Source organism: Haliotis rubra, unplaced genomic scaffold (genome assembly GCF_003918875.1).
Source record: "Haliotis rubra isolate DU_JTF1 unplaced genomic scaffold, ASM391887v1 Scf538, whole genome shotgun sequence".
NCBI lineage: Eukaryota > Metazoa > Mollusca > Gastropoda > Lepetellida > Haliotidae > Haliotis > Haliotis rubra.
Genome location: NW_025767233.1, coordinates 204,801 through 230,715, shown reverse-complemented (window position 1 = coordinate 230,715; position 25,915 = coordinate 204,801). Strand labels below are relative to the sequence as shown.

Sequence of the window (25,915 nt, the reverse complement as noted above, 5' to 3'; positions counted from 1 at the left end):
ACATGGAGAGGATGTAAGGGTCTCCCAAGATGATCCAGTTGGGAGCATAGGTTCCAAGCCGGCCGCCTACTGGGGAAGTCAGAAAGGGCACGACCGGGGGTGGAAGAACCCAGTCGCTTTCTAATGTCGTCAAGTCACTGTTTGTCAGGCCTTTGCAAAGTGGACTGGTCGGCAGTTGAAGCTGGTCGTGAAGCAGAGAATGCCTGACGTTGACTGCTGGACCGTCCTCTGCCAAAGGATACCTTTCCACGAAAGGAAGCAGTAGAACCCGCACGCAGGTCCAGATTGACAGGAACATAGCGGGCTGGACGTACAGCTGTGACATACGAAAAGAAGTGAGCCCACTGATCCAGAATGGTCTGAAATTGCTCTTGCAATAAGACCATAGCTGCTCGAATATTCGCTTGTTGATGGGACGTAGCATGTGCAACCGACATAGCCACCGCTTCGGTAGTCATCAACACCTTGTTGAGTGGCGCCATAATCTTCCTTATGACACCATCCAGATGCAAAAGCTCACGATCCTCCACCAGGAACGGCGAGTAGGCTTTCTGTTTAGTTCCCAGCAATGTAACATCATGCCCCATAAGTCAACCTTGAAGCCAGTGATCTATGAGTAAGCGCCGAAGCACGAACCCCGTGAGTAAGCGTTGAACCAGGAATACTGTGAGTAAGCGCCGAACCAAAGCCTCCATGAATAAGCACCGAACCGGTAGCACCGAACCTGGAACCCCGGGAGCAAGCGCCGAACCAAAGCCACCATGAGTAAACACCGAACTGGGAGCACCGGGAGGAAGCACCGAACCGGGAACACCAGGAGGAAGCGCCGATCGGGAACACCAGGAGTAAGCGCCGAACCAGAGGCAAACAAGAGCGCCGAACTGGAAGCAAGCGGCGCTCTGAATGACATCATGGGATCGGTAACGAGCGGCGCTCTACCAACAGGTAACTGTCCTGATGTAAGCGGTGCTGGAGCAGCAAATGACGCACTAGAATAACGTGGTGGTCCATAACCCAACGGTACATGATAAGGGATAGATGTGGAAAAAAGGCACTCTAGGAATCATTGACACACCTGTCAACCCCACCGGAGGATGAGAGAGCGCCGCACCTAAACCATCCACTGCACTCTAAGCAATTGACACATTCGACACAAGTCCCGAATGTGAAACAGGCGTAGAATCAACCTCCGAAGTGGAAAGCGCCGCACTGCAAGGAAGCGTCACTTGAGATGTAATGCTAGTAATCACACCAAGCGCCGCACGAGAAACCCCCACCTCAGGAACAGAAGTGCACTGAGGAATAGGTATCACCGAAGAGGGACGGGTTTGAAGAGAAGACGTAGACAACACGACAACCCTAGGTGGTGAAGAGTCTTCTAAAGTGATGGGGCTAGACGCATGCGTCCGGAAAAGTTGACGTAAATTTCACTGAGGTAAGAATCCGACGCCTCCCCTAGGAAATCTTCAGCAGGGGACGGGGACTTCGAACGTAGGACTGCAGTTTTCTTACGGCGTTCTGTCTTAGAACGTTTAGACGCAGAAGGACCCTCAGATGGTTGACGACGATCCCTGTGTGACACGCGTCTACAAGCTACCCGGCGATATTCAGAAAAAGCATCATCGTTGAGGTCTGCACGAAAAGTGCAACGTTGAGACCACTCACAACGTCCTAAACAATCAACACAAAAAGCATGTGGGTCTGCCGCCGAGAAGTTGCTGTTGCATTTATCGCAATGTTTGCGCTTTATAGCACTATTGCGATTCGATTTTCCCATTGTAGAAACACAATCAAACTTTCTTAGAGACAAGCACACGTCCACACGACGTAGCGACAAGAAAGAAAATGACAGGCACAGGTAGTCACATGATCATCTGAGCGAGCTGCACGCTTACGGAGATGATTGACAGGTGTTGATGTCGTAGTGGGGGCAGAGGTCAGGGCGGGTCAGAGGCCAGTAAGATTTGATTCAACTTAGCCTACAGCACGTTTCCACACATGGTCGTAGAAGAAGAAGAGAGGTGCATACCGTGAGATAGGATACGTTTAAACATAAATAAATAAATTATATGAAGAAAACAAGAAAAGTAAATCGTGAAACATTTGTGACAAACGAGCACCTTGCGAATCATTACACATATTTTTTACAGTCCATAAAACGATATAAAAAAGATTCCATGACCAAGAAAACCCTTTATAAATGTGTGTGCATGTACATTTAATAAAGAAACATTACATCACTTTCTTAAAGTAACATATTGAGCCTTACTTATAAGATTAAATGAAATCGCTGTTAATATGAAATTACACCATTGAATAGACACATGACAGCCATCATCTACATATAGATGAATGTGAATGGCAAAATGTAGATAATGAATGTAGTTTTCTGAAAAAAATACCAAAAAGATACGCAAAATATAAATCATAATATTGAAACTTTATGCCAGAAATTACCAACATCTACGATGTAGCCAATTTTGAAATATTATTTTCAGCACTTTTGCTTTGTCTAAGATAATAGTGGATGTTATCAAGAAACAGGAAATCTCCTGCAGAATTCAAAATTGTACGTGAAGTTTATTTGTGTGCGTGATATATTTAGAATTTTATTGGACCTCAAAGTGAGTGCTTTAGACAAGTAATGTTTACATTTAATTGAAGTGGTTTGATTATATTCCTGCGAGAAGAGTGCATGGCACTTGGGTCAAAGATTGTGTTCTATTCGACTGTAGGTGAATTCGTAGACCAGACTGGTTCGTAAACACCGTCTCCCTTCTATTCCCATACTATAGTCCGTCAACTGAACTTTTGGCACCCTGTTTTTCACAATTTACCTTTTAACCAAATATGCCTTCAAAATGTTTTAAGGATATACACTTTTTTTATATCTTTTGACCTATCTAAGGTTGAAATTTCATAATTTTATGTCAATTATTACAGCTTCTTCTCAAAAAGCCATCTTATAAACATATGAAAAATAGAAGTAGTTATACAAGGGAGTAAAATGATACGATGGAACAGCAAACTCAATGGTGTGACACGCGTGCATCTTGTTTACATTGTTACGCCTGCAAGCAAATCTAAAGGGACTGTATAATCATCACAAATCCATTTTAAACAAGTAGATTTATTGAAGTCTTAAAATACTGGTTGCTCAATCTCTTGTATCAAGATCCAAATTTGAGCAACAGCTTGCATATGGTATGCTTTGATACATTGATGTCATTGTCTTCTTTTGAACAATATTTTCTTCAGTTTGCTTGACGATATGGACTCACTGGATCGATTTAACCGACGCATGACGTCCCTCCCCACAACCCTTCTATCGAATTCTTCAAGCTATTTTTTCTTTGCATGTTTTGAGACAGTCCCCGATTTTCATATCATCGTCAGTCTCTGAAATAGTGTCATGGGAGATAACTCTTTGCTATGTTCTCTTGCAGATCTTGGTGGCATTAAGTGTCTTTTGAAGAAACACTCAATTGAAAAAAGAGGGGTTTTTTCGCTTTGCCTCGCGCTTGAAAAAGTTGTAAACTCTTTTGATGATTTACCGGTCATCTTTGTACAACATCGTTTTACCACAACCTGTTTGTTGACGATCTATGACATCACTTGGGCGTGCTAATGTAAATACCCGTGCATGTACATATCACGCTGACACACATTTTACAATGTTGTTGGCTTTTCCATCACGTGCGTTAACCCCTCGTTAAACTCTCCACAGTTTTACAATTATTATATGACAGGTTTAAAGGCAAAATCTTTAATAATCGTTTTAGAATTACTAAAATCGATATCTTGTTAGGTCACAGTATACAATTACCATATGAACAGAGTAGCGTTTTAAAATATTCAGGAGTTTTATGTACATTGTTAAAAAAACAGGGTGCCAAAAGTTAAGTTGACGGACTATAAACTTATACGGGCAAGCATATTTAGTTCAACCCTCTAGGATACAGTAGAGACGGAGCCCAGCCTTTGTTTGCGACCAATGTTTTCGGCTGGTTTCGGAGAGATACGAGCAGTGACGAATATTGTGTTCGTAGGAGGTCGACAATTACCGGAAAATGGTCTTTATCCGCATACATTCATAGGTCTTCTACGCGTCAGTGCAGTAGCCGCCATATTTGATAAGAACACAAATTTGCAATGCTATGTTTTGTATTCATTTGATTGTCGTTTTCCAGTAGTCAGGGGAGCAATCTTTGGGAGAGGTGCGTGGGCCTCTGTGAAGGACGCAAGTGGTTCAAGGTCATGGCCGGAGGTCTCGATTGGAATGACAAGAAATCATCAACACAGAAATTTAAGATCGGATTGAAAATATTTAAAACGAAAGATTTACAAACTACACATATCCAGTAAGTATATAGGCAGCACATGTGTTCCAAAAAATGTGTAATAATTATATACGAAGGTTAAATGTGGCTGAGCACATTTCAGACAGTCATTGTTTTCAAACATTGCCATGTGCCCCTTGAGTGGCCTTCACCGCTGTCGGAGCTTCCACCGATTTCATTTGGTTCACTAGTAACCATACTTTGTGACACATGTCGTAAAAGCCGTAGACATCCATGCGTATCATTTACATCTGTAATATTTCCTACGTCTTGATCTCGTCATCAGTTTTTCGAAGGCTCTTCGTTTCTAAATCGAAAATGTCCCAGGATGTTGGCTGATAACAGGTCCGCCTGATATGTCAGTTTCAATATTTTATGTTTTGTAAAAATGTTTTTGTACTACTGTCTTGCCACAAATGGATGCCCCCAATTCAAAGATCATCCCACCCTTTCCCATTTCAAACACCCTTCAAACAAGGCGAACTGCACCCTAGGTCAAGCCACTTGATGACTTATTCTACATAAAACTTCACAAATCGATAGGAACATTCCAGTCTTCGTCCAGTTACTATTCAAAACAGTTTACTTTAAGTATGGATTAAAGGCTGTTTGTAGTGAAGCTTTGATGTTCAAACAGATATTGCTATTATTAAACATGGTGTTGTGTTTGCAACAGACACATTAAGTTATGAGTAAATTCTAAACTGAGGCAATGCTTCACTTTTCTGGTGCTATGTGAAAATTTCAATTCTAGTATCTGATTCTCTGTTAGACTCTTTTCCCCTATATGTTTAAACTTAACATACAGTAGGGCTGCACCGACACTATGAGGCGAATATGATATGTTTTACGATATATAGTAATGAATGTGAATATTTATTCATGAATATGCTTTATGGTTAATATCTTTTAATTACAATAACAAATATGTCATGCAATTGCTTTGGTTGAAACATTTAAATGATATTTACTATTAAACACTAAAAAAAAATGCGATACGTTGCAAACAATGCCACTTATAGCCTAATGACAGTGCCAGGAGCAGTCAGCTTCAGAATAACATAAGATACGCTTCTGCATAGCTTGGATGTATTTCATTTTGCGTATCTCGCTTAACAATAAACTAGTTTGAAGTGAAAACACTCACTTAAACATATTTGTAAATATTCGATTCCAATGACCACAAACAATAAATTAAATTCATGAAGAGATACTGTTCGATTTACTGAATACGCGAATGAATCGTAACAAGAATTATATACAGAAAACTCGAAAATGCTGCTGAAACCACGGAAATTATTACAATGATCTCAAACCTCAAGGGGAGCGTGAAGGGACATAACTTGTATGACCCAGATATGCCATTTTTTATGGTTATGAAGTAGATCATAAAAAGATGATCATAATCACTCTCTGCCTCTTTTAGATATTGCTATAACTCGCTTTCTGACTGGAATGTTAGATCCAGTTGGGTATCCAATCAGTTGGTAAATGGTAAACAAGGGCGCATAATTTGGGATTGCGAGAACTATTGATTGGATCCAGTGGTGGTTGTAGGTTTACAGAAAAAGCTTTTGCTGGAGATATAGAGAATTCTTCAAGCACTTTTTTAATGGTTGTGCAGCCAGAAGACTGTGGCATGGTTCTGGTTTTGTCCTTCTTGATTCTTATCATTCATCTGTTGAGATCAGGTCAAAAGCATCAAGCAAATTGCCTTATGAAAATTGCATTAAGTTAATAAAATAGTGAAAGATCATGTTCGTTAAAAAAAACTACAGCCAGAAAAAGGACACAACATATTCAGGTGTGTACTAAATTTTACACTTCTTTCCTCATTCACATGACAATTGTGCTATGATAACATTATTTTAGACTTTATTGGCAGAACATACCACATACACCTACAGTCCCCAATAGCATGCAGTACTGATATGCTACATTCCTCCCACTCTTGTTATATACTACCTCGAGATATCTTAAAATGCATATCAGCTGGTAACTGGCTTCAGCAAGAATGAATAATGTAACCCAACTATGGTACCTACCAAACACTCTATACAATGGACTGAAGAACTTGGCGTAAGCTTTAAAATAATTTTGTGAACTGTAAATGTTACTGACCAATGCCATTGTGAAGAGGTTAGACACCACATTGTCACTACTGTCATATGTGTTGGGCTGGAGAAAATATGAACATAGCCCCCGAATGAGTTTTGAAACATTTAGTGAATTTTATTGATGGCATGGTCACTAGGGCTGTTACAATTCTGTAACATATTCAGTGGATCAAAACATGTTCTTTCATGAATTCAATTTGTTGTTCATAAGAATTGAATCGAATCTGGGCATTTTTCGATTATATACCAAAAGGGCTAAAACAAGTGGCTATGAACACATGTGAACAAAAGTGTGTTGTGGTCAGGGATGCTGAAGTATGGATAATTGATCTTGAGGACAGATAGTGATGATCATATTACTCAAGAAAAACACCGATTAAGTCAGGGATATTTCTAGGGTTGCAAGCTGATTGCAGAAAGATGGGCGGGGGGATTTTCTTTTAAGTCCTTGTTTACTTTTTTTCTTGTGTTTTGATAAATATTGTTTGTATCTATAGACTGTAATGTTTTCTACCTAAATATTAATTTATGCAGCTGTCGGATAATATTTGTAAGAACCAGACGGATCAGAATGTAGGGTGCTCGCCAATAATTTGAACATGCTTTCTACATTATTAGCGTTTGGCACGTCTTGGCTGGGATATGAGCAGGGTGGAAACAACTTGAATACCTCATTTTGTGTAAACAATTTGTTTGGATCTATAGACTGCAATGTTTTTCAAAAATTACAAAAGTGTATAACTACACAGCATGGCATTGTATACTCTGTATACTGGTCCTGTTATCAGTGAAATGCAAGTTGCCTCCTCAGAGCCATAATATACACGATGTAAGTTTAATTTAACAGATAACATTTCTTAAAATACACAATGCAATGAAAGAAAGTGGTCAAATGTAACATATGTTATATTTGGGATTACACTTTCTTAGTAAAGTACAGATTCTAGTACTTTTTTTGGGTTGAGTCCCATCCGGGATTCGAACCCACACCCTCAGAGTCAGACACCTAATCGCCAGCACACAAAGTCAGACGCCTAGACCGCTCAGCCACCGCGGCTTCCACAAAAATGGAAGTCGGATAACTGGTAGTCTAGACTGTGGACTTTGTGTACGCCTCTGATAAGTGTTAAATTTCAAAATTTGTGAAGTTTAGCTAACAATTGCCTCAGACTTGCGGCTGAGAATCAGCTTCCTTGCAGGACTAGATATGTCCCGGAAAGTATTCGATTATATCAGTTGTTTGTATTAAAGTCACCTTAACATTTTGTTTACAGGTATGAGTGTGACTTCTGAGTTGGGCATTTCTCCAGTCCTCCTGCAAGCCATATCTCATACACTTACTTCTACAGAAACAGAGAAGAAAAAGTTTGTTGAAAGAAATCTCAGTATGGAGCAGAAGGGATCTCCCTCCCCCAGGAAGGTTGTGTCACACATACTGGAAGGTATGAATGAACCAGTGGCTAGCTTGTTGCAAGCTGGAAGTGGCAGTGAATCTGGAAATAGCTTCCAGACTGTACGGGATAGTAGTGATGAGATCAAGAACATGCTTCATAAAGTAAAGAGAATAGACCAAGACATATCTCAATATGACAGAGATACAGGAGATTCTGTGTATGTGGGCGGACAACCAATGAGCATGGTGAATGTTCTGACAGCTTTGGCTTCGCAACATCTGAAGAGCAAGAGTGGGGAGAGTGATGAGGCCATGACTGCTGATTTGGATAATGTCAAGGTTGAGTCTGATCCTAGACAGCAAAGCAATCAACAGATTATAATATATTACAACAATGAAGGACCTTCTGTGCCATCTCCTGGAAATGACATTGTAGTTGGTGATGTTGAAGGTGGGACTGAGCAAATGTATCGTGTGGTGGTGCAGCAAGAAGGAAATGGCGATGTAGAGGCTGAGGTAGTGCAACCAACTGAGCACCAGGCAAAACTTATTGCTGAACATGAGAGACAAATGGTAATTGACAAACAGGTTATCATGGAAAAGCGAGCTCGTCTTATGGCTCAGCATGAAATAGCACAGACAGTGGGTAGCCAGACAGGAAATACTTCAGGTACCATTGTGCATGGAGTAGGACAAGACCCATCTGCAATTGAACATTTAGGAACGCCTTGTCCAGTGTGTGGAGACAAAATATCTGGTAGGATTATCATTCATGTAAAGTTTGCTGTGTAGTTTTGGATGACTCCATGTTGTATGTTGTAGTGCGAGACACAGCCTGCTGTGTCAACATGTTTATCTGTCACTTGGATAAAACTCGGCATGCTCAAAGCATATCTCACACGCAAAACTATGTCACCTTTTTCAATTCTGCATTTTTTAACAATTAAAGCAAATTACTGCAAACAAAGATTCTGAAAACTAAATACATCCTATTTATGGTGCTGTGTTCACCTTTTACAAAATTTAAGTTAAAGTGTTATGGCACTATTTTTGTAATAATCAGGGTTCGATCTTTATGCTTGCCCACAAGCCCGAGGCGAGTAAACGTTTAGTTAGGCGAATGGAAACAAAATTGCACTAGTCCGGCGGGCTACTATTTTTTTCAGTGATTATTCATCAAATACTGCTATTGAGATCATTCATTTTCAATCAGACTAGTGAATCCAGTGTTGCAGAACTCCAATATAACACAGGCCTCCATAATTTTTCAAATTCAGGAGTACATACTCCTTATTTTTTCAATATAGGAGTACAGGAAAAACTTAAGAGTACATTTAGAGTACTGAATGGAATTTAATGGCATATTATCAGTAATGCACCACAACATTGCTACTCTTGTGTAAACAGGTCAATAAATAATAAACAAAACAATACTTTTTTCAGATAAATACGTCTGTAAATGATTTTAAGACCGTACACCATTGCTGTTGTGCTATCTGCTACATTTTCTAAATTATTTCCTACCGTATCGTGCATATTTTCTATCCGTACATACGCCGATACGGCCCTTATCTGGAGCCCTGTAACATCTACATTGTGTCACTTTATGCTAAACATGTTAGTGGTCTCGCTATACCAATTGTTTTAGGTTGGGAAGAGCGTGCAAAACAGACAAATTTTAGTTATCCAGTTCCACACATTCAGTTATTTACTGCTCGCCCGAATAGAGTATAATTATCTTATACAAATGCCTTTCATAACATGCTTCATAACAAGTTGTCAAAGAGCAAAGTTATGATGTTTCAAGGAAATAATTAAACAAACTAATACACTAAAGAATAAAATCAACAACAATATTGAGATAAGTTGTCAAACGTATGTTATAAGTTACTATTTTCATCTTTTCTTGTGCAATCATGCAGTGTAAGTAAAGTGACATCTCGGGTTTCGTCGCCTCGAACTTCATGATCGGACACAAAGTTTTATGCTAAAATATATGCATGAAGCAATTTTGTCACGGTCATAACCTGGCACAATATGTCCACTAAGTTCCAAACTTTATGTATAGGTGGTGATTGTTTGCGCAACCTGTCCAGAATAACATAATTTTACCAAAAAATTTCGTCTAAATCTGAAAGTTTCCGTTTATGATTGGCTACCTTTGGTCATGTGCATGATTTTGACCAATCACGATCCTCATAACAAACTGTGGCAAAAAAAGCGTCATTAGAAACCAATCTTTATCCAATAAAATCGCTTCTTACAAATGCTCTTGGCAAAGGTACAGTGATGTTGATGTTCAGAGCTTTCGAACGATACCCGCCATCAAACGAAGCGCCTCAAATGTTATTCATGCGAAGCTTTGAAAACGAAGGTATTTCCCGCTGTTTTGTCACATTACTGAGTGGAAAGCCACTGATAATGGGAAAGAGACGACCACACATATTATTTCAGAAATCTTTTTATAATGATTTTCCGATTACTTAAAAATGAAATCATAAAAGAAAACGTTTAGGGGATGTTATGTCATGTTACAAATGGAAAAAAAATGGCTGCATTATTTTCTTCCTTCGTGGTTTACATGGACATTATAAATGTGTCAGCTTGCATTTTCATTAAAAATTATCTTATTGAAATTGTAGTTATATTGTTTGAATAATATGATAAAATTTAACTTTCATAATTACAAACAGTAGGATTAGACCTTTCAAATGGTGTATGACATGTAGTAGAAATAATGTTTTACAAGCTGATATTTTCCTTGATAAACACAGCTTTTCTATGACCTCAGAGTCTCTGGGTGCTGGGTGCCCTGTTTACTGGTGTTGAAAGAGTTAGCAGTAAATTAAATCATTCGTTTCATACAACAATAATGCAATGAAAGTTTCATTACCAGTGGACTACTAGTTTTGTTATAAGCCCCGAGGGCTAGTGGCATGTTTAGATTTAGTTCTAACCCTGATAATCTATTAAAGATCAGGCTAGCTATTCTCGAAACATTCGTAGCCCTACAAACTTCTTAAGCCCATTCTTAACACATTGTCACGCCGAAGACCCGGGTTCGAATCCCCACATGGGCACAATGTGTGAAGCCCATTTCTGGTGTCCCCCGCCGTGATGTTGCTGGAATATTGCTAAAAGCGGCGTAAAACCAAACTCAGTCAGTCAGTCTTAACACATTGGCTACCATCAAAGCTATGAAGTCTTAGGGCTACAAACGTTTCGAGAATAAGGGTCCAGCCTTGTAAATAATGTAAGGATTGTTATTCATGCTTTGTGCACCAATATTTGTAAAAAAAGTTCTCGTCCAATCCAATTTGTTATTGTTGTCCTTTATTCAATGCACAAAGTGTATAAAATTATCCTCTTATAATCATTATGTTTTTAGGTTACCACTATGGAATATTTACATGTGAAAGCTGCAAGGGATTTTTCAAGAGAACAGTCCAGAACAAGAAAACATTTGTGTGCCACAGGCATGGAGAATGTGATATTAGCATTTTCAACCGAAAGAAATGTCCGGCTTGTCGATTTGCCAAGTGTGTACAGTGTGGGATGAAACTGGAAGGTAAGTTTGATAACATGTACTTGGAACTAATGATCTGAAGATAGGGACAAACCACAGGGGTTCGAATCACTATTTGGACAATCATTTTTAAAATTAAAAATATACATTTTTGCAACCGTATATTATTTTTATGTTATGAGTAACTTATATTTCAAAATTTGAACGAAATCGGTGAAGAAATGTATTTTTTAGAAAATTCTCTCGCTACACTTACATAGAATACACGAGGGTTGATGCTAAAAGCCTGATCGAAAACCGGACAGCCCGACTATTTTAACGTGCATTCAATCAAACCTTACGTTTTTTCACAAAACAATGTGTAGAGTTTGTAGATTATTCTTTTGGCCTTCTCTGTTCATCGTATTCAGTTTGTCTAACTGCATTTCATGTTTGACCACTGACCCTCGTATTAGAACTACCCTCGGTTTTGAACAAACGTCTGGCCGCACTTCGGTAAACATCGACACTGTCCGAAAATCTCGGAATGATTCGGAACACAAAACGTCTCTCATTGGTCAATTTCCACGTGTGCGATTATTGCGGAATATTCTTTTCACAGATGATATGTTTGGAAAACTCGAACATGGTTTTAGAAATTCTTTCATGGTGAGTAAAATTATTTCAGGCGTTAAATGCAGTAAAATAGTGCAAATAGTGCATACAGCAACCTTATTATATCAAGCATGCAAAGCGGAATGATAAATATCTAACTTCCGTAAATTCATGGATTGTATTTAGAATATAAATGTCATATGAGAGGTTATCAATTCATTGTGATTGTTGATTTAATATTCAATATTCCATATAGTTTCCACAGTATAATACAACACACACAACAGTTCACATATTGATACTTTTTTATTCAATGATACATTTCACCAAACAGATAATTCAAAATCGTCCAGGTATATTAACTTTTGAAATATGATGATAATAAACAAATACCTAATGCTACCGCATACTTTAAATCACATCTCTTGAAAAAGATATCCTATGAAAATTGACTTTAAGAATAATTAAATGCTGACACTTTCATGTTGGCAATGTATGATCATTTAAATTTTCCCTTGTATAGTACAATTTCTAAAATTTGAAAAACTCTTATAGAAATACTTTTGACTCAAGTTAAGTCAAAGACCTCAAGCATTATCAACAATGAAAGCAATAAATATCCAGTCTAAATCTCATCTAGCGAGTCGGTCACAGGGGTGGAAATAACTTTAAAATTGCTAGTGTACTCCGGTACAGTGGCACATGTAAAATCACTTGCCCTGATAATGTTTCCGCTATACCGGCCGTTTTCTTGTTGATTTTTTAAAATAAACAACATAATTAACATTGGAAAGTCAACTGGACACCGGTACAGTGTGATATACAAATTTGCTTGCCCGAAAGAAAAAAACACTGGACTCGGACGTCGGGCAATGGGTTATTTCCACCCCTGGGTCATATATGAATTATATTTCAACTTCTTAATCATTCCTGTATTACCTTACCCCATTAGTGACATGTGCACATACCTGCCTGTTGGTGAATCTGGAAACCAAAAAAATATTCTGAGCTTTATCCAATCTTAAAAATACTTTTGTTGGTACTAATATAAGAAACTACTGCCCTCCAACCCCTTACCAGGGAATGATAGTGGATATCAAGATATCTTTTCATCGATCAAATAGTTTTCCTAACCTAATTATATTTGTTCCTGGATAAACCCTATGGATGGTCTCAAAATTAATAAAACAATCAAATACATTTTTTGTAATCTATCAATGCATTTCATTGTCTATAATGATGGATAACACAATTACCATATCAAAACTGAATCTTTACTTACATATTTATTTCCCATTTCTCTAAAAATCTTAATTTGTCATGAATATTTCATAACTCCAACAGTTCTTAATATTGCTAGTATTATTGTACATGAGATGACAAATGATGGTGGAAATAGAGTAGAGTTTATCCACACACAAAAATTGCATTGGTGATTGCAAACAATTGTGAAATATTATGAATTCCTTAAGGTGAAACAAATTTATCCAAATTTCTGTAACACTTTCACAAACACAAAATTAAACTACATTTATATTAAAACCTTTCACAGTCAGATGTAGTTTACAATTAATTCATATACAAAATCAAATTGTTGGAGTAACCTCCAAACATTGATGTCTTTTTATATGAAAGTTTTGTGTTTACAATAACAAATATTACAGACAGACAGTTTTATTCAGTAAAAGACCACTGGCCCATAATACAGACAGATGCATGGTCACACATCACATGAATGGTACACAGAGTTAAAAACAAGCTGTGCTCTTAATTCTAATTTGTACATTATATAAAAATAGACTAACATTCTTAATCACATCACCATTGCTAGATTGCGTAATATTTATAAAGTTGTTTATTGTAGGAGGCTGACTAAAATATTTCACAATATATTTATCTCGAACATCAAAAAAAATATTCACAGATATACAAAATATGCCACTCATCTTGAACAACATTAATACCTTTTGATTTACAAAATAAACAAAATCTTTCATTAGAAGCAATATTTTCATATCTCCCAGTCTCTATTGCTAAGTTAAAATGTCCACATCTGAATTTTGAAAGGGCAGATCTCATATTTGAACAAATGTTACAATTTAAGTATTTTTCTTCATCTAGTAGGGTTTTATAATGACAATAATATATAGTTTTGTGTGAATTTTCAATTGAAGTATACCAGGATTGCTTTAAATTATCAGTCAGTCTTTGTTTAAAAAGAAACATGAAATATTTAACATTTCCAATATCCTGACTGACCCATGCATAGCCAAAACCATAACTAAATAAAATATTTTTAACATTAGTTGCCCAAGTCACACGTCCAACATCATCTAATGATTTCAGCACTTGATAACAGTGTTTTGGGAATCTATTTGGGGGTAAGTACAATAAATGACACCAATATTTGATAACCTTAGTCATATATACAATTTGTAAAGGGAGTCGACCACATTCACCAAGTACCACATTATTACAAGTTGATTTACCGACTTATAAAAAATACTTACAAAATTTAATTTGTACAGACTCTATGAGTTTACTGTAACTGGTGCCCCAAACTTCAGCTCCATAACATAATATAGGTGAGATCATACAATCAAATATTTTAAACAAATCTTTACAATTGACACTACCCATATTTCTCTGAAAGGTATTTACAGAAAATAATGCCTTATTGGCCTGAGAAACAAGACAACTTTACTCTATACAAGTTTTGGTGTAAACACAAGTCCTAAATATTTATAAAAAGATACAGATTCAATTTGTTTACCATCATAATACCATTTTTCATAATCTCTTAGAGGCCCACCATTTCTAAAAACAAGAATCTTAGTCTTTTTAAGATTAACTGACATACCAGTAGATTTACAAAACAAATATTTTCAATATACACATATTTGGGTTACCTCTGTCATTATGTGTGGCTGATGTTTATGAAATCCTTATGCAATGCCAATTAGGTCATTGTGAAATGTTATACGCTTTAAATATTATACATTCATACTTCGTACCCCCAATTCTGACTTTAGGATTTCTTGGTACTATGTTATAAAAACATGATGTTCCAAAATGAGTGTGTGCTATGTAAGAACATAAAACATCTGCGTAGCTTTGCCCATCTGACAGTACATTTTCCTTACGTTTACCGAAAAATGTAAAATTGACTGACATTTTAAGTGAAAGATATAAACGTGTCATAACTCATTGAAGGCACAAATGTATACATGTCTATATAACACACACTATTTATATGGAGGAAATAAGCTTGATAATAATACAAAATAACAGAGAAATACATGTGAAACGATGGAGCGTAACCCCATCGATAACTAGCGGCTGCCAGCCCGCTTGGCCCAAAATTAACACATTATGGCCATCGATGGCCCCTCTCACTGCCCTGTCTGCCATGTTTGTTTGTTGTTTTTCCCACACTTGTGGAAATTGACCAATGAGAGCCGTTTTGTGTTCCGAGTCATTCCGCGATTTTCGGACAGTGTCGATGTTTACCAAAGGGTGGCCAGACGTTTGTTCAAAACCGAGGGTAGTTCTAATGCGAGGGTCAGTGGTCAAGCATGAAATGCAGTTAGACAAACTGAATACGATGAACAGAGAAGGCCAAAAGAACAATCTACAAACTCTACACATTGTTTTGTGAAAAAACGTAAGGTTTGATTGAACGCACGTTAAAATAGTCGGGCTGTCCGGTTTTCGATCAGGCTTTTAGCATCAACCCTCGTGTATTCTATGTAAGTGTAGCAGGAGAATTTTCTAAAAAATACATTTCTTCAAGTTACTCATAACATGTAAAAACAATATATGATTGCAAAAATGTACATTTTTAATTTTAAAAATTGTCCAATCAGTGATTCGAACCCCTGTGGCACAAACTATGGATAAACAACTTCTTTATGGAGGTGATATGGCGTTTACATACAGATTCCCTCACGCACCAATGTATACAATAGGTCATTGTTTGACCTCCTTTCCCTCAAGCACCAATGTATACAGTGGGTCATCATTTGACCTCCTTTCCCTCGAGCACCAATGTATACAATGGGTCATCGTTTGACCTCCTTTCCCTCAAGCACCAATGTATACAATGGGTCATCGTTTGACCTCCTTTCCCTCAAGCACCAATGTATACAATGGGTCATCATTTGACCTCCCTTCCTTCATACACCATTGCAGTGTTTCTGCTGGCATATTTTACAGCTGGACATTGTAACTGGCTAGTATTTCAAGTACCAGTCATTTGTAAATTTTACCGGTCAAGTGATCATGCTTTTCATTGACCTTGCACCCTAACAACCAATCAGAAATGTTGAATCACAATGCGTCAATGACGCTATTTTTTACTTGACAACACCTATATGTCATTGCGAAAAAGTATTCCATTTCGAGGACAAATATAATTGACAGAGGTCATTAGGAAATTGATTTTAAAATTTTCTGGACACGATGACTGACAGCCTTTGAAATATGCATACATTCTAACTTATGTATACAATAGTAATAGTTCATCAATTGACCACCTCTCACTCATACACCATTGTATACAATAATTCATCATTTGACCACCTCTCACACATACACCATTGTATACAATAGTAATAGTTCATCATTTGACCACCTCTCACACATACACCATTGTATACAATAGTTCATCATTTGACCACCTCTCATTCATACACCATTGTATACAATAGTTCATCATTTGACCACCTCTCATTCATACACCATTGTATACAATAATTCATCATTTGACCACCTCTCACACATACACCATTGTATACAATAGTTCATCATTTGACCACCTCTCACACATACACCATTGTATACAATAGTTCATCATTTGACTACCTCTCATTCATACACCATTGTATACAATAGTTCATCATTTGACCATCTTTCACACATACACCATTGCATACAATAGTTCATCATTTGACCACCTTTCACACATACACCATTGTATACAATAGTTCATCATTTGACCACCTCTCACTCATACACCATTGTATACAATAGTTCATCATTTGACCACCTCTCACACATACACCATTGCATACAATAGTTCATCATTTGACCACCTTTCACACATACACCATTGTATACAATAGTTCATCATTTGACCACCTCTCACACATACACCATTGTATACAATAGTTCATCATTTGACCACCTCTCATTCATACACCATTGTATACAATAATTCATCATTTGACCACCTCTCACACATACACCATTGTATACAATAGTTCATCATTTGACCACCTCTCACACATACACCATTGTATACAATAGTTCATCATTTGACTACCTCTCATTCATACACCATTGTATACAATAGTTCATCATTTGACCACCTTTCACACATACACCATTGCATACAATAGTTCATCATTTGACCACCTTTCACACATACACCATTGTATACAATAGTTCATCATTTGACCACCTCTCACACATACACCATTGTATACAATAGTTCATCATTTGACTACCTCTCATTCATACACCATTGTATACAATAGTTCATCATTTGACCACCTTTCACACATACACCATTGTATACAATAGTTCATCATTTGACCACCTCTCACACATACACCATTGTATACAATAGTTCATCATTTGACTACCTCTCATTCATACACCATTGTATACAATAGTTCATCATTTGACCACCTTTCACACATACACCATTGCATACAATAGTTCATCATTTGACCACCTTTCACACATACACCATTGTATACAATAGTTCATCATTTGACCACCTCTCACACATACACCATTGCATACAATAGTTCATCATTTGACCACCTCTCACACATACACCATTGTATACAATAGTTCATCATTTGACCACCTCTCACACATACACCATTGCATACAATAGTTCATCATTTGACTACCTCTCACACATACACCATTGTATACAATAGTTCATCATTAGTAATATAGCAGGGTCAACGTGAAGCATAGATTAGCAACACTCTGCAGGTTTGTGAGGTCGTTTATTTGGTAGGATGAAGGATTGCTGAACGATAAACAACACCCTGTAACAATAAATATAATAATATTATATACATCTCACACAATTCATACAAGATACATATAATTCCATACACAGGTTAATACATATGGACAATTACCAATAATACTGTAGTTACTCAAAGCATGAATACCATTACTTACTACACATATGAAATATTGGAATTATGATATTACATCATTACGAATAACGTAATGATAATACACACAAGATAGATAATAATACACCATTACGCATTAGTCGTAATGATAATGTACACATGATTCGTCACCACGCATTACGTGATGGTACTATATACAAATACATGGATATATAAATTATACATATACACATACCCTGTTAGTGGTACAAGGGTGTACACCAATCGGGCACAGCACCAGTCTTATGGACGGGGACTTATCTGCTGTAAATAATATTAGATGATAAATAATAAACAATGTAATGTGGAGTAGATTTAGGGCTGCTACATTCATGAACATAAAATTACTTCCACACATTGATAATTACACTTATAGTTATCATAGTTAAAACATAGCAACTTATATTGAAACACGTTCTCTCATCTCACACATTCAGTGAAAGGGATAGTAAAGATAAGAATATATTAGTGATACTTATTTATGTTTATAGCTTAGGATCGGAAAGCTAGCATAAATACATATAGCACACTTACATGCTATACAATATAAAACCTATTTAAATGATAGTAAATAGATATACGTTTATTATATATATACTGCAAGGATTAAATGCAATATTACTTTAATTAAATGAATACTAACCTTAATGTCACACTGTGTGTCTGTCCAAGCTGTCTTTACGTGGCAGAGAGTCAGTGCAGAATGAGTCAAATTGTGCATGGAGTTAATGAGACCAATCAGCCGAGAAGCGTCATGGCTTGGGCAATTAGTGAGAGAGGCCAAGCTCTAAAGCTTAACCCTTAAACTGCCTAGAAATAATATAGCTAAAAGGAGAGAATAATAATATGATTAAAATAATATATTTACACTAAAATACACCTGCCACAGTAATAGTTCATCATTTGACCACCTCCCACTCATACACCATTGTATAAAATAGTTCATCATTTGACCACCTCCCACACATACACCATTGTATACAATAATTCATCATTTGACTACCTCTCATTCATACACCATTGTATACAATAGTTCATCATTTGACCACCTCCCACTCATACACCATTGTATACAATAGTTCATCATTTGACCACCTCCCACTCATACACCATTGTATACAATAGTTCATCATTTGAACACCTCTCACTCATACACCATTGTATACAATAGTTCTTCATCTGACCACCTCCCACTCATACACCATTGCATACAATAGTTCATCATTTGACCACCTCCCACTCATACACCATTGCATACAATAGTTCATCAATTTGATCACCTCTCACTCATACACCGTTGTGAGAGGATAGTTCATCATTTGACCACCTCCCACTCATACACCATTGTATAAAATAGTTCATCATTTGACCACCTCCCACACATACACCATTGTATACAATAATTCATCATTTGACTACCTCTCATTCATACACCATTGTATACAATAGTTCATCATTTGACCACCTCCCACTCATACACCATTGTATACAATAGTTCATCATTTGACCACCTCCCACTCATACACCATTGTATACAATAGTTCATCATTTGAACACCTCTCACTCATACACCATTGTATACAATAGTTCTTCATCTGACCACCTCCCACTCATACACCATTGCATACAATAGTTCATCATTTGACCACCTCCCACTCATACACCATTGCATACAATAGTTCATCATTTGACCATCTCCCACTTATACACCATTGTATACAATAGTTCATCATTTGATCACCTCTCACTCATACACCGTTGTGAGAGGATAGTTCATCATTTGACTACCTCTCACTCATACACTATTGTATACAATAGTTCATCATTCGACCACCTGTCATTCATACACCATTGCATACAATAGTTCATCATTTGACCACCTCTCATCCATACACCACTTCATGCAATAGTTCACCATTTGACCACCTCTCATTAATAAAACATTGCATACAATAGTTCATCATTTGACCATCACTCATACACCATTGACCACAATAGTTCATCATTCACCTCTCACATACACCATACACCATTGTATACAATGGTTCATCATTTGACCACCTCTCACTCATACACCATTGTATACAATGGTTCATCATTTGACCACCTCCCACTCATCCACCATTGTATACAATAGTTCATCATTTGACCACCTCCCACTCATACACCATTGTATACAATAGTTCATCATTTGACTCACTCATGAACTCTTTATCTACTGTAATGATGGAGCGACGTCCATGAGAGCGGAAAGCAAATGTTTGGATCCTCAGCCACTCCACAAAAAAAAGAGCTTAAATCATAGTACTTGTTACCTGTCACGGTGATCAGCATTTGTGAAGGCCTGTGTCTGAGTCAGTATAATGTGTTCAACTGTTGCATGGCATGTAAGCTGCTGTTGTCCTGAAATGTGCTCCCTGTCTTTGGTCTCTCTCTCAGGGACATGGATGTCCTGGTCATCTCAGCCACCATAGTTCACTGTACAGAGATGCTTCATAGAACCTGTGCTTGTGGGTTCAAGTCCCAGTTCACACCTATTGTTTCTAGGTTTGTCAACACCATCACAAAAGAGTAAACGTCAAAGACCTGCATCTCTTTAGCCTTCCTCCCTCAACAGCACACATGCCATGATATTACCAGAAGAAAGTTCATAGAGGAGCCAAACCAAACCCACTCACTGATTCATTCTTGTCTCTGTAGTTGTTTGCTGTTTTGGTTTTTAGTTCCAAGAAAAGTGAGATTTACAACACACTAGCCCTAAGGCCTAGCATCTGTTTTCATTATTTTTTAATGCTGCAAATGACCTCATGTACCATGTGCACTCTATTTATGTTGTATTTTTGGGTGCATATATACGTTAAGTCAAATGTAGTGAATTCCAAATTTCATTGTTCATTCAGAAACTGAGACTAAGCAATAACTAACATAAATCACCTACTTCCTTTACCATTCATTGAAACAGGATATCTTTTGACTAGGTTTTGTTAAATTCTGAATTATAATGCATTTCATTTTCAGCCATTCGTCTGGACCGAACAAGAGGAGGCAGAAGCTCATATGATGGATGTTCAGCACATGGTCGAACAAAGTCCATATCAACAGAGAGAAAGATAAAACGATCACGGTCACTTCCTCCTGGCCAGTCTTCCAATTGCAACTCTGATGTCAATGTGAGTCATCTGGTGGCTATTTTAAACCATTCAACACCCTCATCACAACAGAGTGGAGAGGGTGGGACACTGCAAGTGCCAGAACTTTTAACAGACATAATGAATTTGGAACCCCTTTTGTCGGATGAAGAAATACCCCTGGACATGATTCCAGAGGGATTTGAAGAAAATGAAGATAGTTTGTACACATACCTCATGCAGCTTACGGAACTGCGACTCTATAAGCTTGTGCGTTGGGCAAGAAATCTCCCCCAGTTCGGGGCAATTTCGGTAGGTAAATCGCAGGGACACTTTAAAAAATAATTTATATGATATTGTGATTAATGCAGTTGGATATGTTTTTGAAAGTCATTGTGTGTGTGACTGTGGTTTGAGAGTTAGGTAATTAATATTTATGATCATAGTAATATTATGCTCAGTGCAAAGTGCAAGAGGGACGTAGGGAAATTGTCTGTCTTCCATAACTTGTTTCCATGGCAGAACTCAATAGCCATTCAATATATCTTGATCAAACTCTGGAAAGATATCTGTGTGGCCCTTAACTGCTACCTATTGCTGTTTAGTAATTTTGACATTTTTTATCCCACCTGACTAAAAGTCAAGTGACTTATGTCATGGCCTGTTAGCCTGTCATCCATTGTCTTTCACAAACAGCTTCTGCCTTGAAACCAATGGTCAAGAGGTTCATGGCAATATCATTAAATACAGACTGTGTCTGAATAAACCCATTATCATGATTATCAGCTGTCACTGTGGCATTTTTAGCCAAGCTAATTTATCAATCATTTACTTCTTCCCTCGGAAACTCCAGGTCCTATAATGTTAAATATTTGTGTGAATTATCAAAGCTATGCTGTATCTAAACTATGATCTGATGTTAAACTTTCTTTGCTAAGCATTTAGTTACTTGTGTCCAAGTAAACAGTGTGTCTAATAACTTCAGAAGATGACCACCTCTAAGGTATCACATTTATGATTTGCAATACCTTGAAGCCACATTATTGAGACTTTTCTTGCATTACTTTCCTAATCACAACATTGACAAATATTTATGGATGAGGATGATTTAAATCCACCTCTGTTCAGTGACTATTGCTGTTTTTCAGACTGATGACCAGATTCTGCTGCTGCAAAACTGCTGGTCAGACTTACTGGCTCTGGGGGTTTGTTGGCGGTCAATAGCTACACCAGGAGTGCTAGCTCTTTCTGCTGGGAAAACTATTGGTTTAAAGCGTGCTCAGGACTTAGGTTTTGATGATATAGTGAGCAGAATGATATCACTGTCGGAACATCTGAGGCGTCTAGAGGTAGACCAGTATGAGTATGTGGCTATGAAAGTTCTACTTCTCATTTCACCAGGTAAGCAAATACAGTGATGTTGTTTTACTAAGGCCAAGCATTGAGGCACTAGACTGACCTAGACTATTAGTGTAAGATTAGACTAAGCCATTGAGATGATGATTATTGTACTATATTCACAGAATTCCCCTACATCATTGGCAATATTCCTGCAGTTTGGCTATAATTACACTAAAGTCTAATCAGATCTTCATCAAATGTCCTCTTCACTGTCAGCAAACCCATCCAGTGTCTTTGGAAACAGTATTCTGTGCCAAATGCCTCAGCACTTGTTGGGATAAGATCAGTTCTGTCTTTTGTGTGCTGGAGACAAAGTCAGTAAATGTCTAGAACACATATCATTAACTTCTCCCAGCTGACAGACAGCATAAGACCCCACTTCGTGTCGTGACTGTCAGGCTAGAAGGAAATAACAAGCAACCAACAGATGAAACTGAACATGATTCAGATGTCCCATGCTATGGGCAGAAAAAAACAGAGCCAGTCAGCCTGCTTTATCCAGATTATTCTTTTATGGGACTATTTTTAGAGATCTACCATCTACTCAATGCAATCATTTCCCTAAAGGATAGAAACTGCAGAGTGTGCTGACATGTCTTCTGGAACAACAGTCAACACACTGTCTCAGTTATTTCATGTGCTAATGAGAACCAAAACATATGATCAGGGACAACAAAATGTCTTTCCTTCAAGATGACAACATATACCATAGAGCATATAACCCACCAAAGAAGACAAGTACGGTCATTAAGATACCCCCATCCAAGATGTGTGTATTGTTATGTGTTGATTTTCAAATTGAAACCATAAGAAACCCAGAAATGTATATGCATAAGCCTTCAGTATGAAACCAATATATAACAATACAAAGTTATACGATTAACAATTTCTACAACTAGGTTTACAGATCAATACAAGGTACTGCCAGATTCTTACAATGGCCGGCCCCAACAGAACAAAATTCAATGTCAGGACATTTACGATGGCAGTATGAAACACTACAGCAGTGGTATTAGAAATAAAGTCAGTGAGAATAACATTCACCTTCCCAAATAAGCTAAGGCCCTGTATTTTCACACAACCACTGATTTAGATTGTTATACCTGAAGATTCAGTAATGGGCAGTGATGTGGTATATTTAGACAGAGTTCTAGAGGCTACCACCATGTTCTGATAAACAGAATATTTAGAATGATCTTTTTAGCTTTTTCTTTGGTATATAAGAGGAGCTACCTATTGTGTCTGATCTCACATTTTATCTCAAGTCACAAGAAGAATAGCATTTTGTGTGATCACTCTGTACCCTGGGAATTCTATGCCTAATCTTTTCTTCCAAGTCAAAATACTGTTGCTTGTTAACATACCTGGTAGTTAATTTTACAAATACAATTGTTTATGGCATCATTTTGCTTTGTTGGTTGGTTTCCCACCTCTTTCTTTTTTTAGTTTCAACTTGGGAATCAACCTGTAACAAGATGAAATGTGAGATGATAGAGATATGTGCTTGCGTACTCATTTGATCTTAACACTTAGAAAGTTCCACATAATGTTGGATTAGTCTATATCTGTTTCAGAAATTTACAGATTACACTTGACTCTAAGGCATAAAAAATTGTCACTTCTACAGTTTTGCTCACATCAGATAGATTACTTGTTTATCAGTCATTATTGGAACGCATTTTATAGTTTCTCTGTGTTCAATTATAGGTCACAAAATGCAAACTTGCTGCTGCTTAATTTATTCAAAAGATGTGTGACAATATATTTTGTGCAGAAAACATGTTAGAAACCCGCAAAGAGTATGTATTTCAAGTTTTGGAGACAACAGAAAGTGGTCCATATATGTCTATGACATCAGTAAAACAATGAGCAAAATGATTCGAAAGTAGTAAGGTGCAAATGAAGCCTTACAATGCTTGCCTAGTTGTCTTCGGGGGTGCCCATTAGCCTACATGCTTTCTGTCACATGTCTTTACATAAGGACTGAAAAACTAGAGGGTAAAAAATACTGTTATTAGTGTCAAGCATATACACAGTGAATGAAAGTTCACTTTTGTACAACTTCCACAAGCTGCTAACCTTTGACATATTGGACCCACATCAAGTTCACAATTAACCTCATCATAGTGCCACTGAGGGTAAAGTCGAGAGATGATATTGTTAAAATATTAATCTGTCCATCGGTCTGGAAAAAAAGTGAGATATATAGCCCTTGCCAACACAAGTAGAATATCACATCTATACATATTGCTAAATATTATCTTTGCTTGCAGATGTTAAAGGACTGAAGGATCCAGGGAAGATAATGGAGCACCAGGATAAGCTACTTGATGCTCTTTTGACCTATACAACTGGACATTTCCTAATGTTGCACAACAAGTTTGGAGAAATGTTACTTCGCCTACCAGAACTCTCACGCATTAGTTTCATTGGCAAGGAGCAGCTTCTAAGTCGACTCCCAACAAACATGACTTCATGTGGACTCTTGGTAGAGCTTCTTAAGGGAGAAAATGCAGCAAAAGACATTTAAACCATTACCTTTTGTACTTTTGGAAGCTGTTCCTTTCTTTAACATATTAATTGGGACCACATGCAATTTTTCACAGGGATTGAATATAATCTGTCAAAAACCTCTTGACCATTATAAACTTTCACAATGTAATTTAATAATAATATAATCTCACCTGAAAGCAGTTGGACAAGTAGTTGAATTGATCCCAGCATTAGTATCATTGAAAAATCACAACCATACCATTAAGTAATGATGAAATTATTTTCCATGTATGCTTAATATTTCATCACCATTTAAAACAAGATTGAATAACATTATCTGATGAATAGCATACAATTTTCATTTTCAAAAAGTTATCAGAAGATTGTACATTTATGGAATCAGTGCATTGCCAGTAATGGTTTCAATAAAACATTCTCACAGAATTCTTATCATTTTTTAGTTCACAATGAGGGGGTGGTGGGGTAGCCCAGTGGTAAAGCGTTTGCTCGTCATGTCGACAACCCGGGTTAGATTCCCCACATGGGTACAATGTGTGAAGCCCGTTTCTGGTGTCCTTCGCCATGATATTGCTGGAATATTGCTAAAAGCGGCGTAAAAGTAAACTCTCCCACTAGTTCACCATGACATTGCCAAAGGGGCATATGTTGTATTTTAGCGCATAAGACACTTCACCAGAAAAAAAACAGTTTATTTACTGAGGG

The 25,915-nt window shown here is 37.3% G+C and overlaps 1 protein-coding gene across 1 annotated transcript; it reads left to right on the top strand.

The window, feature by feature from the left end:
* Positions 1–4,063: 4,063 nt before the first annotated feature.
* On the top strand, positions 4,064–25,636 carry LOC124253285 (nuclear hormone receptor FTZ-F1 beta-like). Its single transcript, XM_046687029.1, has 6 exons — positions 4,064–4,361; positions 7,732–8,607; positions 11,239–11,418; positions 21,189–21,610; positions 22,447–22,699; positions 24,973–25,636. The coding sequence occupies exons 2-6, from the start codon at positions 7,734–7,736 to the stop codon at positions 25,227–25,229; spliced, it is 1,986 nt and encodes a 661-aa protein (XP_046542985.1). The 5' UTR covers positions 4,064–4,361; positions 7,732–7,733; the 3' UTR covers positions 25,230–25,636.
* Positions 25,637–25,915: the final 279 nt, after the last annotated feature.